The sequence below is a fragment of the Hyaloscypha bicolor genome (assembly GCF_002865645.1).
Source record: "Hyaloscypha bicolor E unplaced genomic scaffold K444scaffold_191, whole genome shotgun sequence".
NCBI classification, from domain to species: Eukaryota; Fungi; Ascomycota; class Leotiomycetes; order Helotiales; family Hyaloscyphaceae; genus Hyaloscypha; species Hyaloscypha bicolor.
The window spans coordinates 608,139-626,475 of NW_020194693.1; the positions used below are offsets into that span (position 1 = coordinate 608,139).

The window sequence follows — 18,337 nt, forward strand, 5'->3', positions numbered from 1 at the left end:
ACCTGTACCCAAGCAGTATAGAGAGCCAGTGCCTACTCTCGATCAGAGGTTACGCATGCAGAATCTCTTTTTCAAAGCCAACTTTGACCTCAATCAAATACCCCTACAAACAAGGCATACCCACCAACAAGTTTACCATGCAATTCAGTACCTACCGCCATCCCGCTCAAAAGTATACAATTGACAGGAGAGTACTACTTAGTACTTGGTACCGTTAAGGAAGGAGTTAATGAGTATGTACAGCCTCTACAGAGAACCGTTGAATACCATGGATAGCGATTCCCAAAATCCTTGGTTGGGATTGTGGAGAGAAAAGTAGAGAAGGAGAGGCAAGCTTTGCGTCTAAACGAGCACCGTTCAATGCACCCGATATGTAACCTACACCCCGCAAACAATACTGCACCATTTTCGTCGTCAGGCCGGACCACGTTCCAGCGCGTGCGCACTGCAGGCCGAGTCCTGCCAGGGAACTTGCCGAAGATCCAGTTCCAAGCCTTCCCCTCCTTATATGCATCCGTTATCGTTGCTGCTACGGCATGAGGAAACTTACCAGGAAGCTACCGACACGTCATCCTCCTGCGGCGCAACTAGGCAGAACCCAGGCCGCGTTGTCGTGAGGCATCATTGTGCTGTAAGGAGTGCAGGCTGAGTCTGCGGCATCTCAATCTCCGAAGCGGCCCGTTGTGAGGGACGGTGGTGGTGCGACGACGAGGCAGATTGCGAGAAGGTTAGGATACGGAAAGCTCGTAACTCAGCCAATACGAGGCAGCCTTGGGGATCCGCAGTGTCACAGCTGCTCAGCAGCATTAAAGTTGTAGAGGCGATCGTGGATTCTGGTTGAAGCTGCCCCGCACCTTGCTAGCGTCGTCTTCTCAGCTGCGGCGTGGCTGATCAGGGGAGCCTGGTAGGAAGGGATGGAACCTAGGCAGAAGGGCCGAATGTGCATAAAGAGTGAGTACCGAGCGTTGTAAGGTGGAGGTTGTTGGGTTATTGAAAAGGAAGGAAGGAAGAAGGGAAAGGAGCGAGCGATGATAGAGTCGCGAGATTTTTATCCCTTCGTCCGCCATCAACTGTCCACGCTAGCAGGGGGGGCCTGGCTCGGGGAAAACGTGTGCCTTTGCTTAGAAACCTATTAGTCATCTATCGCGTTTTCGCCCTGAGCCAGGCCCCCCTGCTAGCGTGGACAGTTGATGGCGGACGAAGGGATACCCCGCGAAAGCGGCGCCCGGCCCGTGCACGCGCCTTGCCCGATGCGGGCTTGCCGTCTGGTCGTTTACTTTTAGAATAATTAGATAGATTTATTTCTAATACTTAATATTATAGGTACTACTTGTTTATATAAATTAACTAGCTTATTTCCCTTAATAATTAATTATAGATATAAATCCAGACTAAACTTTAACTAAATATTACTGTTGGTATAGCTGTTCCTTTGGGAGTCACGTGCGTAGTCACGGGACACGGGACACGGGACATGGGCAATGGGACATGGGCAATGGGACATGGGATACGGGACATGGTCATGTGACCTCGCGTCCCATTGGTGACTCGACCAGTAGACTAGACCCCTTTAGGCTTAGCAGATTTAGGGATCGCATATTAACACCACGATACTGCGATCCCTACTTCTAAACAACAACTTCACTAACCTTACGCAAATAGCATTCCACGACTTACGTAACGGTGCCATGCGTTACTAGTAAACCGACAATTACTAATAATAGAATTTAAACTACTAAGAAAGAAACTTAATCAGGAAAAAGTATAATAGTAAACTAAAAGAATTAATATTACTATTAATTATATCCGAGAATATATAATAATAGTTTAGGAGTATTAAGCTAAATAAACTAATAAGAAATAGTAAGAACTAGACTTTAATCTAGGAAATATAATTTATATAATTAAAAAGATATAAAAAACAAATTATTTATTTAATAAATTAGATTATTTCTTTACTAGACTATTTAAAATTAATAAAATAGTCGGCTATTTATATTAATTAGACTTTTTTCTATTATATAGGATTTGGCTAATCTTTTATATAAATAAGCTTTATAAAAATTCTATTAATCTATTACTTAACTAAACTAATAAAAAGCCTAGTTTTATTAAAGTTAATAATAAACTCGAATAGGAAGTCAAAAAGATCTTTTCTTCTAAGGTACTTTATAGTAAGCTTTATTATAAGATTAAATAAAAGAAATAAGATATAAATAATAAATAGTATTTTATATTAAACTTTAAGAACTTAGTATTTAAATTATATAATTTTATAAGTAGAATTCTAGTAAAATAGGACCTCTTATCTAGCTAAATAAATGAATTTAGTATATTAAAAAAAATTTTAATAAAAATTATTTAGATAATAATAAACCTTAATAATAAGGCCTTTATAATTAGAGAAAGAAAAAAAAAACCTAGATATTTCTCGGGTTTTATCTAAATTCTAGTATATTTTCTTTATTCTATTATATTAATATTTATTTTATTTTTTAGAAATCTAAATAAAATATCTTTTTTTATTATATTAGATTATATTTTATTATTTAGGTAAATTATAAAAAAAAAGTAAATTCTTAAAGCTAAGCCAAAAATAAATACTTGCCTATATTAGTTTAAAATATTATTAAAAATTAAAAGAAATCTTTTTAATTATTTTAACTTTTATAACTTTAATTATTTATATTATTACTATTACTTTAATAGAACTATTAATAAAAATAAAACAAATAAGAAATCCTAGTAATATATTATTTATAGCTAGATTAAGTAAAGCTATTTACTAGATCCTAAATAACTTAAATAGTAGTAATAGTATTTTAAGTTTAATAGCTATAATTATTATTAATATAATTATTAGTTAAATTATTTTTATAAATGAAAATAGTAATTTCCTTACCTAAAAATAAATTAATATATAAAATATGGCCTATATTATTCTCGAGAATATATCTGAAATTACTATAAAGAATATTTTAGTAAAATATTCTAAGAATAATAAAATAAAAGCTTTAATTACTAGTAATAATAAGCCTAATAGTCTAATAAATAAAATAAATAATACTAATAAGAACTACTTAATTAACTTTACTAAATTAGATACTAAGAAGATTAATAAAAATAAGGCTAGTATATTTAAAAAAAAATATAAAATATTAAACTATAATAAGAATTCTAATAATAAAAAGACTAAGAATAGAAAGAATTCTAGTAATAAAAGAGATTCTAATTATAGTAAAAATAGCTAAACTAGTATTAAGATATTTATTATAATTAGGAAATATATAATACTAAATAATAGTTATTATATAAAGTACTAGTCTAAAACCAAAAGCTAATAAATAATTCTAAAAGCCAAATTAAAGAAGTAATATTCTATAAATATTAATGAATTAGTATATAATACTATTTGGGAAATCGGAAAACCCCTTAGAAGTTTCTATAAAACCAAAATTATAGAGCTTAAGGCCCGGGAATTTAATAATAAAATAGCTCAAATATCTGGCCTTAATATATAAGTTACTAAAATAGAGAACTAACTTGAGGATATATATATTAAGCTCGAGAAGGCCCAGAAGTTAATTAAGTAATTTAGAAGCGGTATAATTAAGCCAAATATTACTATCCTAACTAAGAAGAAAGGCAAGTAAGCTATTATATTAAAGCCTACTGTGACGGCGGGATCAATGCAATGGTCGAAGGCTCAAAGTTCAAAGAATCTCATGTATTGGAAAATACTAAGCTATGGAACAAAGTAGGGAGAATGCCTCGACCTTTTAGTATTATTCCGTCCAAGCAATTCTGGCTTAGCTTCGTTTTATACCTGTTTCCGATATCCTGTCCTTGGCAGATCATGCCCTTACGCCAGCCGTCACACCTACCTTAATAAATAGACTTGATCTGCTATCCCTATTCAAAGACCGCCCAATAATAATAGTTCTAATATTGGCCATGGCCTATATAGTACTTCCAGACCATATTATTAATATGGGTAAAGATATAATGCAAGTAACGGATACTAAGAACTGGCCGGAATATACTAGGAACTGGGTTATTTTGGCGGAGTCAAGACTATGCTTTGATTACAAGTAAGCTATAGGGATTAGACGGAATAGGGTTAATGGCCGTTATTTCCTCTTTTTTCTTTCCTATATTATGGCTGAATAATCCTCTAAATAAGGGCATTTAGACTTCTCTTTGGGGGGGGGGGGTAATATAACGGCTGGCGTAAGGGTATGATCTGCCAAGGATAGGATATCGGAAACAGGTATAAAACGAAGCTAAGCCAGAATTGCTTGGGCGGAACAATACTAAAGGTCGAGGCATCCTCCCTACTTTATTCTATAGCTTAGTATTTTCCAATACATGAGATTCTTTGAACTTTGAGCCTTCGACCATTGCATTGATCCCGCCGTCACACTTGTCTAGAGGCACATATGCCTTTATGCCTTTGCATGAGGGTTATACGCTCAATACCAAAATCCCTGGCCACTTGACTGTAATTAGGGATCAATTACGCATCTAGCGCATTAATCGCTTGCTCAATATCTTGTTCGCTGACCATTTTATCGAATTTTGAAGATGGAGGGGTAATATTTTGTAAGGTGTGCATTCGCTTGGGGTGTGCATTGACTAGGGATCTCGGTTATCCGAAGAGGCACACTCCGTCTCCCCGTGGACGCTAAAATTGCAGTGCGTTTTCCAAAAACGAGATGAAAAGTCGCCAATTCTACAGACAGCCGCACGACTATCAATGAGAAGGCTGCTATGGGCTTCCTTTCGTAACAGGCAGCGCATCTCAAGGCTTTCTTCTTGGCTCAGATTCCAAGAGTGTCTATGCAATACCCTTCTATATAATTGTAAATGAGGGATTTGACTGAACTGGAATTGTGATTGGAGGACATGTGTGTATGACTTGAAAGTAGGATGGAACAAATGATAAGCCTGGCATTGAGAAAGCATGCTGAACATTTGCTGCGAAAGATTTGCAATGAGGTGAGGTGTGATGAAGCGAGTCAGTGGCGGAGGAAGTGGGTGTGGAAAGCACATGAATTTAGGGAAAGAATCCCAGCCGATGAAATTATCTGGTCTCACGGAAGGAAAAGAGATGGAATGTATATAAATATCCATAGGGGCCTGATCCATCTCCGCACGAATCAATCCTGGTTTATCAAGGCGACGACCTGCTTTGATTCCACCATCTGAGTGCCATAAATCATTCTCTAAGTCTCTTTCTTCACTTCCACAAATCTTTCGTCCCTGGGATATGGAGCGGCAAGTATTCTCGTTGCTGCGTCACGGTCTCTGAGACGTCGAGTTGCGGATCTGCAAGGCACTGAGAGGAAGCTGGGCTTCTTCTGCTTCGTCTTCGGGCAATTTGACTTCAGCCAGAGGTCTGCGGCGTGGGCGGTCCGGACATTCATGTCCAAGCTTCGATCGGTCACCGGGTTCACGTTGCAGCAGCTCTCAACATTCCTGGCAGCCCCAATCTGGTTTGGAAATTGATCTTCGCCGAAGTTCACACTTTAACCCAAGACTTGTATCCCACTTCAAGTGGACACCGCAGTAGCCTTGCCAAGCTGCTCATCCAGTATTCTCCTCACAAGCCTCAGATTCCTCTCCCTAGCCAAATACCGGCTCGCACTATCAATCTCCCTCCCTCCCAGCAACTCCTGCATCGGCATCTTCTCAAGAGGCTTAGGTCGCGGCATGACCTTCCCAATATACAGGAGTTCGAGATCCAGATATTGTGCCGTAGCCAGGACTTAAACTTTCTCGGCATCAGCAGCAGGGGACGAGGCTCGTAATGAGGCTAGCTGAATCATGAGATTTGAGAGGCTCCAGTCTGGATCGTCGGTGCAGGCAACACACTATGCTTGGTGACGGAAACGTAAGAAGGCTTTCGGAATTGGGACCACGCGCTCGAGATAGCTTGGGATGAGGACGGAGCTGAGGTGGAGGAACATGGCCAGGCTGACAGGGTCTTCGAATTGCTTGTCGCCTCGGAACTTCAGCAAGGCTAAGGCGCCATCTAGGTGCTTGGTTGCGGCAGCGAGGGACATAGTCTCGTCTCGAGTTAGATTCTCGAAGAGATCGAGAAGCAGGACCGTGAGAAGGATGTTGTTTTTCTTAGCGGGGTTCTGAGAATGCAGAGCTTTGTTCGTGAGTGACAAGGCAGAGCAGTAGGCTTTGCGTGCCTTTTGCTAGACAGCGGAAGGGCCCGCCTCGTTGGAGAAAATAGGCGAGGCTGACAGCTCTGAAGGTATGGCAGAAATAGAGGTCTTCTCCCGCAGACGGGTAGAAAGGCTTGACCCAGTTAAGAGGTGGAGAACTACCGAACACGTAACGAGCAACAAGGATGTGTTTGGCTCAGTCTTCGACGGAGGAATTGAGGCCCGGGGAGCAGTCCAAGTCAAAAGCTTCCGGATGACCTTTGGGGTTTGTAGATAGGTGGGTTTCGAACCCCGACTCGACAGACGATGGCTTGATGGGCTTTCCTGCGTTGCTTTCGTTGCGTTGAGCTGTTGTCTAGATTCATTATCACCTCTCACAGTCCGCCATTCTCTGTGTTCTTTCCATCGTGGGTCTCTTAAACACCGATGGAAAGCCAAGCACTAGCATGATACAATCTGGTAAGATTCCGGTCCAGACATCTGTCAAAATAAAGCCTCGATGGTGAAGTTCACCGTATATCGAATCTCTGTAACTGATCTGGAGCATTCTCTATCAGTTCTTCTAGTAGCTTTATCATTTCTTTTGCCGGTGTGCCATAGATGTAGCATTCACCAATGAACCGGTAACCACCAGCATCGTTTGGCCGAAGAATCGTCGGTGAGGTGCATCCGATGAACTGGCAGACAATATCACCTGCTTCCACCCAGAACGGAGCTAGACAAAGTAGCAACGAATCAGTCTTAATGACCGTGCGACACTGTGTTATCACCTTCAAATCATCGAGAGTGCTTCTGAATTCATGGTTGAGACTGTTAGTTCTTTGGATAACGTTTGTGGGACGCAACACCGATTGAGTTGGTCTGGTTAAGTCTTCGTTTAACTTCGAATGGAGAACTCCCAGTAGAACGTTCGCAGCTTCTTCATGGCCGGGCGAGGCGAGGCAGGATCGAAGGCTAGAGTGTCGACCCACTCGAATAAAGTCATTCCCATCATCGCCGAAATTCCATGTAATCAAGCGAAAACTGCGATCACTGTTGTCGTCCACATCTTTTGATTGCTTGCTAATTTGTGGTAATGCGAGCTCAAGCTGAGTGCGCTGAACAATGCCAAGGTGCAACCCATGGACATAGACTGTCCTACAGTTCGGATCAAACGTCGGAGGATATTTTTGGATCCTGTCGGAGTGCCACTCAAATTCTGAAAGGTCATAATGAAGACTATATATGGTTCTCATTCGTCTGCCTCGTCTCCAATCTGGGGTCCACGATGGCAGCAAAGCATCTTGCGTATCAGAGTGCTGAGACTCGCAGATGATATCTAGGCTTCTCGTAAAATCGACATAAGCTTGAGCAATCTGCTGATAGGCCTGGTGTATTGACTGGCCATAATCAGGTTTTGGCATTGCGGAGTAAACTTCAGATGGCAGAATGCCAAGTATGGAGTAAATTTTGTCGTGTGGAAATTTACAAAGACGCTTTTGACTTGCCTCAAGAAAGAATAAGATTGCTCTGCTAGGCGGCATCCGATTTGTATCCATAAACCGTTTGAAGTGGTAAGCTGCGTGCATGCTGAAGGCGTGGAATTGGGCTTGGTCTGAGAACTTGTACGGTCTCAACAAATGTCCTTCGAATGTGGAGTTGATAAGTTGCTCAACTTCGTTAGAAGTTTCACGGACTACCTGAACAACAATTTTTAGGACAGGCCAGGACGTTGAATGTGGTCCGCATACAAAAGTTGCCTTCTTCGACATTAATAATTCCTGAAGAGTCCAAGCTCTCCGCCACCATGGACCTCTCATCAGTTCGTGAATTGCTAACCAGGAGCGGACATGCTTCCGAACCACGAGAGGACCTGTTTCTACGAAGTCAGGGATAAATCCAAGGTCGTCTTCACCAATCTCTTGACCCTGTCTGACATAGTCGTAAATCTGCACCATGAAGTTGAAGGCTAGATCACTATCTTCCTCAGGTACACCGAGAAACACAACCACACTACTTGCGTGTTTATATATGAGATGCATTTTCTCCACTTGGGCATTCCTCTCGGCGATGTTCGATTGATCGATGCACAAAGCATCTATCCATATTGTTCTGGGAGAATCCTCCTGCAGGAAGTAGAGAGCGTCCCAAAGATTTCTATACACTTCGTGCAGTCTACCGTCGAGCGTAATTTCTTGTGGATCGTGGTCGTCGCCCCAGGTGTAGGACAGAGCTTCATATGCAATGGCAGGAGTGGCATTGCCGCCGTTCTCCTCGGACTCGTCTTCGTTGGTGGCCAGGTCAGGGAACTCGACTACTGCAATGTCTGAAAGTACATGTAAGTTACTCATGATTCTTTGCTATCCGGCTTGTAAACCGGATTTGGATGGAGGATCTTACGCCGCGAGCCTTCAAGCAAGTTTTTCTCGGCCTCAGATCCTGGTACTTCATCGACAACAAAACCATCAATTTGAGGAACGGGATCACCAATGATCCCAGTCTCTGGATCCCACAGGTGTGTCGTCAGTTCGCAAACTATGTCACGGCTCCCAGAGTGAGACAGCAATGTGAGCAATCGAAGGCTGTGAGTTCCGGAGGGAAGTGACGCATATCTGTACCGGGTTTCAGAGAGATCTTCGACTGCAGCCATCGCGAATGAGAATTTTGTCAAACAACGCGACCTCCGATGACTGGACAAGAGACGGCTGTGGGAAACATTGTGTTGTTGAGATGTAAGGAATAGGGCCTGGGGAGGGGGCGTTGAGTTGAGTTTACACAATGTTTTGTTACTGTACATTGCTAAATCCCGATTTTTCGTTTCGTCGTCGGATAACGCAGTCATCACGTGGTGACACTTCCCTTTGGGGAAACCTCGGCAATTCAGTGCAACTCGGCGTCCGACGGCGGGGTTAGTTTTCCCTTCCACTTCGTTTCAGTCATCTTGCGACTTCCCTTTGGGGTATATACCATTGGGGGTTATCAAGATTTTAATCCAGCAAAAAGTTATATTTGTGGCGTTTGGCTCATAAAATCGTGGACTTTTCCCCCCCACAAATTTCAGTCACAGTCCTCTTTAACAAAATTGCGTCTTACATTGCCTCCAGTCAATTTCCTCCTGCCATGTGCGGAGTTGCGCATGGAATGTTAGACCACTCTTTCGGGGGTAGTTTAGGCCTTGCTCAATAGCGTGGGCTATCACCTCTTGCAGGACGGAGTTCCTGTATGCAAGCAACGCTTTCACGAGCGACGACTCTGCTTCCCTGAGAGTAGGTATCTTGTTACTCATCTCGAGCCCCTTAAAAGCATTCTCTATTTCATCTACGAGGGAGTGCGCGGTATTCACCACAGCGTCCACTGCGCTGATCCGAGAAGGCATCGCTGGTACAATGTACGATAGGACCAGTGAAAATGGGATAACCAAATTTCTTGAACGTGATGTTGCGGAAGATATTGCTGTAGATGTCGCAGGCAACTTGGAGGTGATTGCAACCTTTGCGTCGCCAGTCTCCGCCTACCTCTTTTAGCCTAAACCTGGGTAAGGCCTGATCATTGGTTTTCTGCCGGTACGGAGGCCATTAGTACGGAAAGCCGTAAGGATCAAAAGACCAAGCAAACTTATAACTTATCACTCGGTACGGACATGATCACCCTACCAAAAATCGCAAACGCTCACACAACACGCTCACATACTATGCCCCCTCTCGTGCCTCTATTATTACTTAAAATATTACTATCTCTTTAATTCTTATTTATATATCTAGGGGAGAGGGGTGAGGGAGGGGGGCTAGTAGGCGTGGGGAGGGTGAGCGAGCAAATTAAAAGTTAAAAGTGAAAAGTGAAAAGTGAGCTTCGAGGCATGCGAGTCACGAGGAAAAGGAAGCCCTATAATTATAAGCTGCTTAGGCTTCTTATCGCTGAATTTTAGGGCTATATTCGCTAAATTATAAGCTATAGGTACTAAAATTTAGTGCTTAACTTTTTAATAAGGTGCGGCACAGATTTTTAGTAAGGTCCTCGCCTTGCCCTTACCCCCCTTCCCCCTTATACCCCCCCTCTTACCTATATTTATAGAGAGAGAGAGAAGAATTAAAGAGAGTAAATATTTTACGTAGTAATAGAGGTACAAGGAGAGGGGGCGTAACATGCGGGCGTAGTATATGAGCGTTTGCGATTTTTGTTGGGGTGAACACGCCCGTCCCGAGTGATAAGTCATAAGTCGTAAGTCGTAAGTTCGCTTGGTCTTTTGATCCTTGGAAGGGGTCATCGTCACCCACCAACCGCCCAAACCCCCTTCCCGCCCCCACCAATTTTTTTTTTCGATTTTCAAAGTCTTTGGAAATTTCTAAAAACTTTCCAGATTATAGAGAATACTCGAAATATTGTGGATATCGTGTTAATTCTTCGAATTTGTAGCGTTAAGGTCTCCAAGATCCAAGTTGAGCTGGAAGGGGGTGTGGGCGATTGGTGAGTGACATCTTCTACGGCTTTCCGTACTTACGGCTTTCCCTATGCCCCAGTCGTAACTTGATCCACCCCTACTTCGTAAACCCCCGTCTTCCCGACCACCCAGCGTCGATGCAGACGTGCCCATACCAGCAAGAATATGAGCTCAATACTCTGCGAAGCTTACTCGTTCTCTCTGGATATCCGGCTCCCACGACTAGGAAACTGTCCAGAATCGATTTGATCGCCCTCAATTCGCCCGCCGAAGCTCCACCGCCTCGCAATTCTCACGAACCCTCACCTCGGATCTGGCACCAGCGGTGGGGAGAATGCATGGCATACTGGGCTTGCCATTATGAGATTTGATACAGGAAAGCGCCAGCTGGGCTGGAGTGCAGCCTTTCTTTGCTGCGAGGTTCTTCAACTCCTCGACAAGTTGCAGATTCTTCTGGAAATACTCGGCTTCGAAGCGGGGGAAATGCTTGTGGTGGTTACTTGCTAGCATGTCTTCAAGCTTTTGAAAGTTGCCAGTCAGCGTTCCCCAACCCAAAAGCGTGTGAGCAAGAATCACGATGCTGAGCCCAACGCAAGTCTCAGCGATGCCGTTCGAAAAGAAATCCGTTGCCCGTAACGAGACGTCAGCCTCCACCATATCTACCATGTGGACATTGGACGACCGCCGAAATGTGTCAGCACTAACTTCGGACAATTGAATAGCGTCAGTTTTGCCCTTGAGGAGTTGCGCAAGTACTTCGCTAGTGGTCTCGATAGGAACTTTGGGGTCCACTTCAGCAGGCCCGAAGGCGTCAATGCACTTTTCCCCGCCCAGGATCTTGTTCGCATTATCAACAGAATTTCTCAACCCTTCCGCTTGACAGGCTATGTGAAAGGTCGAACGGTTGGTGATCGAAACACCGCTCTTGGTGCAGAAGACGACTTTGTCAGTATCTTCAGCGTACTTTGTGAAGTATCGCTTGAGTAGATGAAGAGAATTTGCGTCCGTTAAAGTTTGCCCCTTTCCGGACATTCACACCACCCTCGGGGGCAATCTTCACGATCTTGAAGGAAACATCACTTTGTGTTGGCTCCACCCGATTTGTGAATCCTGTACTTGTCAACATCCTTGGAATTAAATGAGAGCAGTAGGATTAAATACACGTCCGCCAATCCCAGCCCATTTTGTGTCATTGGTTTCCAGCGAGCGTAGCCATTGTCGTTGTTTTTGGAATTTCCCAAAGTTTGGAGGAATTCTATGTCTACGCGAGCTTAGAAATCAAAGGAGTCTTGATCCGTGGGCCGTGAAAAGGAGCCGGAAGCGTGAAATCACCAGGTTTTATAGGAAGCCCTTCGTCCCGAATATTCAGTGCGACTAGATAGTTTGCCTTTCAAGAAGGGTTTTAGAGTCTTGAACTCCTGTTGTTAGTGGCCCAATAAGGTGCATTCTGAATCAAGTGTGGTTCGACGGGGCCAATAGCAGAAGAGTACGGACTTTGCACATTGTCCCCCAGGACTACCCAAACCTTCTGCCCCCAAGTTGCCCCTGTGTTGTCTTGAGCTCCGCTCTCATATGCCATGGGCCATATTTTGCCTAATTATGTGGAGCTCGACCTTTCCGCACAATGTACAGAAGCTTCTGAGAACATCGCTGGTCCCACGTGCAGTCCTATCGAATATCCTTCGCCAGTCCTCAAACTTCTTCTCACGTTGTAACGGTTCGATTCTGAAGCTCCTTGACATTATCCAGATGCATGCGATGGCTCGAGGTACTCGCAGAACCGGGAGGCTCTTCAAATTTGAGAGGACAAGTCGGCGGCTCGGACTGCAGTTGTTGCGCCTGGTATGGGCTGAAGAGGTGCTTGGGCGTGATGCGGCAAGAGAAAGTTCCTGTCGGGGTACGGTGATTGTTCTCTTCAATCTCTCGATTCCTTGGGGCTCTGCCAGCCTTCAGTCCTGGGCCCTGTGATGGTCTGACTCTTGCGCCATCGGCAAGTGGTGTGATTTAGAGATCTTCAATGGCATTACCGTGCGTTGTCCCGTTGCCATTCTTCGACCGGTTGCTTCGCGGAGCACGAGAGCGTTGACAGTGGAAGGGCGAGCTGAGCGACATGCAATTAAGCCTTACACCTGTATGAGTCAGATTCATTTTCGTTCGAAGTCTCGGGGAAAACAGGGACCTTACCTACGGGACCATTTTACTCTGTTGGGTTGCACAAATGCATTCCGATCAGATGGTTGGCTTTGTTGTCTGCTTAACTTCAGTTGAATATGGTGACGGATAGGGAAATGTTGGTCTTTGGGGCGGGAGAGCGACTGCATCGAGGGTGATTTCGAGGATGAGGTTCGTTCTCCTTTCCTCCAGGACTGCTCAGGTTCGAAGAGGCACCGCAGACGGCATTCAAGGTTCCTCTTTTGTTGTGGGGTTCGAGAAAACTTCAAAGGAGGAAGGCGCCTTGCACCAAATGCCACAACAAGCGACGTGCCTTCCGAATTGATCCCTCTCTGCCCGATTTCTCGGCCTTGCATCTGGGAGACCACCGCTCTCAGTTTTTTTGTTCTTGCCGCCGTTCTTGGTGAACTTTTGCCACCCAAACTCCAATCCCAAGTGGCTTAAGCTCCTCCATTCCTCCAATGCGGCTCTTCTTGGAACTCTACAATCGTCACTCTCTTCGCATGCGAAGAACCTCTTACTGAGACACCTGCAGCCACTCTTTAGACCAACCTGCCACGCACGGCGCGGTCTGGTCGAAGCCCCGCGCTGCCTTATTAGAGACTGCGGGATGGCAGGACACAATGTGACCCCCGAGTCTTCGCATCTCAATGCAAGACAAATCCATGCTGCAGCAATTATCCAGAACATCGCCAGGTTACTCGCCACTCTCCAGTACCAGCCAGAGGCGGTTTGAAGCTCATCATGGTTCTAGATACTACATGCCAGATTCTCAATCAACATCGACTGCTCAGCACAAACAATGCGCCTCCAGTAGCCCCACACCCACTGCAACGTCGAGTGGCACATGCCCACCCACCGCCGTACCAGCGTCCCTGGAGCTACCGCCAAGTACATCGCCTCTCAGACACGACCCTACCCTCACTGCTTTCGCGCAGCTCGCCGCCTTTCGACTTGACTGCGAGCGTGGGTTCATATCTCTGATTGATCATGAGCAGCAGTACGTTCTAGCCGAAGCAACACGCAGCATCTCGCTTCTGAATCCCGAGCAATGCCTTCCAGGTGATGACTTGTATCTGGGTGCTCAGAAACTGCCTGTGGCATGGGGTTTGTGTCCAGATACGATTCATACCTTCACTGCGGAGGACGACAAGTAAGTACAATCGGAGTCTCGGAGATTATTTGTTCCCCGACTTCGTTTCTATTGTTAGATTTGCACCCGAGACATTCAGTTTTTATTATTCAATCTTCCCCGGGACATTCTAAGCTATGATTAGGCTGACTCCATGGCGTGTAGGCTCAACGTCTCGACCCAGCAGATCACAGCAAACCAGTACTGCTACGTCATCAACGATCTCGCGGAGGTCGATTGTTTCAAAGATAGACCCTATGTTTCTGGCTGGCCATTTGCTCGTTTCTATGCCGAGGTTCCCCTCAAGTCTGGCGGCTTTGTAATTGGTAGCGTCTGCGTAGGAGACAACAAACCGAGATCTGGTATGGATGTGGTAGCACTGAATAAACTCACGGAAGTGGCAACTGCTGTCGCTATCCACCTTGACCTTGTGCAAGCACAAAATCGACTTCAGCGATCTCAGGAAATGGTGCGGGGGCTGGGTCAATTTGTGGATGGGAAGGTAGGTCCTGGGGAACAACCCTCCCCTCTTCCAAGCAGTCCCTGGACCTTTCCTGGATACAATGTCTTAATACTCCTCTAAAAACATTTCTCAATCAAATGCTGACTTTCTTTTGACCCAGTCTGTCCGGGAATGGTGGAAGGATACTTTCAATGACCAGTTTAAAGGCTTGACTGACACGAAGGGGGATGCATCAGACCAGGGTCCTGGATTTGCGCAAACATTGTTAACTGGTTCGGAAAACCGGCACACGCTCTCTCCAAGGGCAGAGTCCCCCGCCGGTTCATCATCGCGCAATGGTCCTGATCCTGATGAAGTGGAACAAGATGCAATGGACCGATTTGATTCTCTTGCCGCAACGGCAACGCACTCATCTAGGAGCCACACCAATGATGCTGCGTTACCAGTTCGAACAGTTCAGCTGCAGGACATTCCTTCTCAATTAGAAGTTCCCGGACAACCATCTACTCCAAGTGTACAGCGCGATTCTGTACAATTATCCGACGGATCACCTTCATCCAAAGAACAAATGGCCTACGAAGCTATTCAACGCCTTTTCTGCCGAGCAAGCCATTTGGTAAGGGAGTCGAGCGAACTTCATGGTATAATTTTTGTGGATGCGTCACTACAGGACATTGCGATCACGGAAAATCGGAGGAAGTCGGTGGTGACTCCTGCCAATACACCTAGATTCGGTGATTTGAGACACTCTGCAACGACCCACAATCGAGGGCTGTCCATTGGTACCAATCACAACTCATGGGTAACTACAGAATCTGCTGACCTTCCAGCGTTCATTCGGCAAGGCTTCAAGGCTCATGTTGAGGCTCCAGCCACAGGAGGCAAAGACAAAGCATCAATCTGCAACTTGTTAGGCTACTCATTAAACAATAACTCGGGACGTGGAGATACAGCACCATCCAGCAGACATTTAGAAGTTCCACAATCCACTTTACGCGACCTTCTCCGCAGATATCCCAACGGGCATATCTTCCAGTTCAACTCCGATGGATCACTGTTGGACCACGAGGTCATGGACTCGATCGGTCATGGCTCGTCAACAAGTCGCTCTCGAACACACTCAAATGGCAAATCAATCTTTGAAAAGGAAAAGGAGCAGCTGCGGGCCTATCAACTGCTTCATATTTGCCCAGGTGCACGAGGTATCATATTCTTTCCATTGTGGGATCCGCAGAGAGATCAAGTCAGTGCGGTTCCTGGCATCCGTGAATCCTTTCCCCCTTCTTCTGATATCTTGTATCAGTGGAACTTTGAATGCTGACTTGGGTTTCTTAGTGGTTTGCTGGCAGTCTTGCGTGGACTACGGACCCTGTGAGAATGTTGCAGTCAGAGGACGTCACTTTCCTTGCTGCCTTCGGCAGCTGCATCATGGCTGAGAAGTCGAAGATGGAAACTCTTGTAGCCGATCGTGCCAAATCCGATTTCATATCCTCCGTCAGCCATGAGCTCCGGTCACCTCTCCATGGCATTCTTGCTACTGTTGAAGCTCTTGCTGATACTGCAATGACCATGGAGCAAAACGATCTGATTCGTACTGTTTCCACTTGTGGGGAGGTGCTTATGGATACAATGGATCACATTCTCGATTACGCAAAGCTCAGTAATTCCAAGAAACTCCGAAGGCTGACCACAGGCGAGGCCGAGGGGTTTGAACAACGTTCCTTGCAAAGCATTAAGATCACAAGCTTTGACCTGAGCAACCTTGTCGAGAGTGTTGTGGAAGGGATCTTTGCTGGCCATAACTATCGCAGCCTTGTCAACGCAGACAAAGTTTCTTCCGAGCAGGCGCGAAAAGCACATGAACAGAACGCCGTTCGATTGACACCGCCCAGCATGAATCCTAACGTGATGGTTATAGTCGACATCGAACGGCAGCTAACCTGGCTCTTCGATTCGCAAGTCGGTGCTTGGAAGCGGATCTTGACGAACTTATTCGGAAACGCGCTAAAATATACCGAAGCAGGTTTTGTTCGAGTTTCTCTCTCTGCAAACCCAATCCCATTGAGACCGAACTCTTTCGTCGTTACACTTGAGATCCAGGATTCTGGAATTGGATTGTCAAAGGATTATGTCCAACATAAGCTCTATACTCCTTTCGCTCAGGAAAATCCAATGTCTGCTGGTACCGGACTTGGTCTCAGCATCGTTCGGCAGCTAGTCAATGACCTGGAGGGAAGTATCGACATTGAAAGTGAAGTGGGATACGGCACCTGGGTCAAGGTGTCTGTGGCTTCGAGCATCTCATCGTCCGATCAACCGGACGAACAGTCTATTGGAAGTTCCGCAAAGATTCGAGACATCAGAGTGTGGTGTGAAGGCCTTAAGATCTGTCTCGTTGGCTTTGACTACTATCCAGAGATTGAAGAAGCCCCTACTGGTATCCTTAGCGCAATCGCAAGACGCATGCTTGCAATCCGCTCCTCCATGACAACGTTGCTCGCCGAGTGGTTCGGCATGGAAGTTGTAACGGCCCCTTCACTTGACAAAGCAAAGGGTGATATCTTGATCGGGATGCAATCTCAGATCAACGTGGTCCCGCAGCAAACCCGAGCCGAACCGTTGATTGTCTTTGAGGACTGTTATTCAGGATTTCGCGGTGGAAATGATGGTGGTGTCTTTCATCTTTCGCAACCGTAAGTGACCAGCCAAGCACGAATCAAAGATTTATATATTCCAACGCGATGGGGCGTGGAATTTACACTTGAGTATGCTGACTTACATTCAGGGTTGGACCTCACAAGCTTGCCAGAATTCTGGGCCTTTGTCTTGAATACAGATACGCCGCCGGGATAACTCCCGATAGTTCTTGCAACACTCCCGGGCGAGCGGATTCATTCGGATTCTCTCGATCTACAGAAGCATCTCAGAACATTCAATATGACATTTCACCAAAAGCCGAAAGTGTCACCGATGCTGTTGGCGAAAGCCATTTGAATGTACCGAAAGAGACTCGTCCATCAAGCCCAACGCCACTGCTTGTCAAACCGAGATCCATTGTGCTCTTAGTTGAGGATAACTCTGTCAATATGAAGGTATGTGCCCATCCTAGGGCGGGAAATTTTGCAGCTGATAACATGGACTCAGATCCTTATGAACCATATGAAGCGGGCCAAAGAAGAATACACCACGGCGATCAACGGCCTCGAGGCTTTGCATAAATATCAAGCCGAACATCAAAGTATCAAGGTCATATTCATGGGTATGAAGCCAATTTCTTCTGTCAATGTCCCAAATCTCAGCTCACTGAAGTTCGACCTTTGGAAACGAGCGTTCTCACGGACGTCAAGATTGGTCGAGAGCTCTTTGGAACAATGGAATTTCGATTGGTCCGATCAAATTGGAACGTTGAACATCTTCCAAACGTTATAGCGGGACTGGGGACATTTAGCTAACGTATGTGATAGATGTGGCTATGCCAGTAAAAGACGGGATCACTGCAACGAAGGAAATCCGACAATTCGAGCGTGAAACTTCCTTACCAAGGGTTCGAATAGCTGTCTTGACTTGTTTCTCCTCGGAAGAATACCAGAAAAATGCTTTCACGGCTGGGGCTGACTTGTTCCTGATCAAACCGGTACGTATGAAGGGTCTAAAACCTATTTTAGAGATGGATCCGGAGGTTGTAGTTCCGCCTTAAAGACCTTGCTCAGATTGCTCTAAGAAAGGAGGAATATTTGGGGATTGACTGTTTTGTGCTCTGCATTGCTTCTAAAACTGTATAAATAGCTCAAGAAAAGATGTTGCATCTTGCGACTCATTCAATCAATCACGTCGTCCCGAGTGATTCAAACGTAAAAGGCAATTTTGAACAACAACGAATCAAATGCATGCAAATGGACTGCTCAAATGTACCAACGAACTTAGAGGCATTGTTTTCAAACATAATTCGAGGAATTGTCAAGGGAAGAGAGGACGTC

At 45.2% G+C, this 18,337-nt stretch overlaps 3 protein-coding genes across 3 annotated transcripts; 1 reads left to right on the plus strand and 2 right to left on the minus strand.

The window, feature by feature from the left end:
• Positions 1 to 6,416: 6,416 nt before the first annotated feature.
• K444DRAFT_297765 (HET-domain-containing protein) lies at positions 6,417 to 9,050 on the minus strand. Its single transcript, XM_024871696.1, has 2 exons — positions 8,556 to 9,050; positions 6,417 to 8,481 (listed from the first exon to the last, which is right to left on the minus strand). Exons 1-2 carry the CDS (start codon positions 8,995 to 8,997, stop codon positions 6,686 to 6,688), a joined length of 2,238 nt encoding a protein of 745 aa, XP_024726237.1. The 5' UTR covers positions 8,998 to 9,050; the 3' UTR covers positions 6,417 to 6,685.
• A 1,684-nt stretch (positions 9,051 to 10,734) lies between these two features.
• Positions 10,735 to 11,786, minus strand: K444DRAFT_657959 (Aldo/keto reductase; the record flags this gene model as incomplete). Its single annotated transcript, XM_024886204.1, has 3 exons — positions 10,735 to 11,613; positions 11,654 to 11,720; positions 11,755 to 11,786. The coding sequence occupies 3 exons, from the start codon at positions 11,784 to 11,786 to the stop codon at positions 10,849 to 10,851; spliced, it is 864 nt and encodes a 287-aa protein (XP_024726238.1). The 3' UTR covers positions 10,735 to 10,848.
• A 1,447-nt stretch (positions 11,787 to 13,233) lies between these two features.
• On the plus strand, positions 13,234 to 18,311 carry K444DRAFT_297818 (uncharacterized protein). Its single transcript, XM_024871697.1, has 8 exons — positions 13,234 to 13,461; positions 13,520 to 13,918; positions 14,063 to 14,399; positions 14,521 to 15,603; positions 15,696 to 17,053; positions 17,146 to 17,452; positions 17,505 to 17,619; positions 17,825 to 18,311. The coding sequence occupies exons 1-8, from the start codon at positions 13,376 to 13,378 to the stop codon at positions 18,055 to 18,057; spliced, it is 3,918 nt and encodes a 1,305-aa protein (XP_024726239.1). The 5' UTR covers positions 13,234 to 13,375; the 3' UTR covers positions 18,058 to 18,311.
• Positions 18,312 to 18,337: the final 26 nt, after the last annotated feature.

What these genes read in the sequence shown, in the direction of transcription:
- K444DRAFT_297765 (XM_024871696.1), bottom strand. Translation starts at nt 8,997, where the DNA reads ATGACTGCGTTATCCGACGACGAAACGAAAAATCGGGATTTAGCAATG. An exon ending in CTTGCTTGAAGGCTCGCGGC is followed by an intron (nt 8,482 to 8,555) that starts GTAAGATCCTCC and finishes ATGTACTTTCAG; the next exon opens with ACATTGCAGTAGTCGAGTTC.
- K444DRAFT_297818 (XM_024871697.1), top strand. Translation starts at nt 13,376, where the DNA reads ATGGCAGGACACAATGTGACCCCCGAGTCTTCGCATCTCAATGCAAGA. An exon ending in ATAACTCTGTCAATATGAAG is followed by an intron (nt 17,453 to 17,504) that starts GTATGTGCCCAT and finishes ACATGGACTCAG; the next exon opens with ATCCTTATGAACCATATGAA. An exon ending in TATCAAGGTCATATTCATGG is followed by an intron (nt 17,620 to 17,824) that starts GTATGAAGCCAA and finishes CGTATGTGATAG; the next exon opens with ATGTGGCTATGCCAGTAAAA.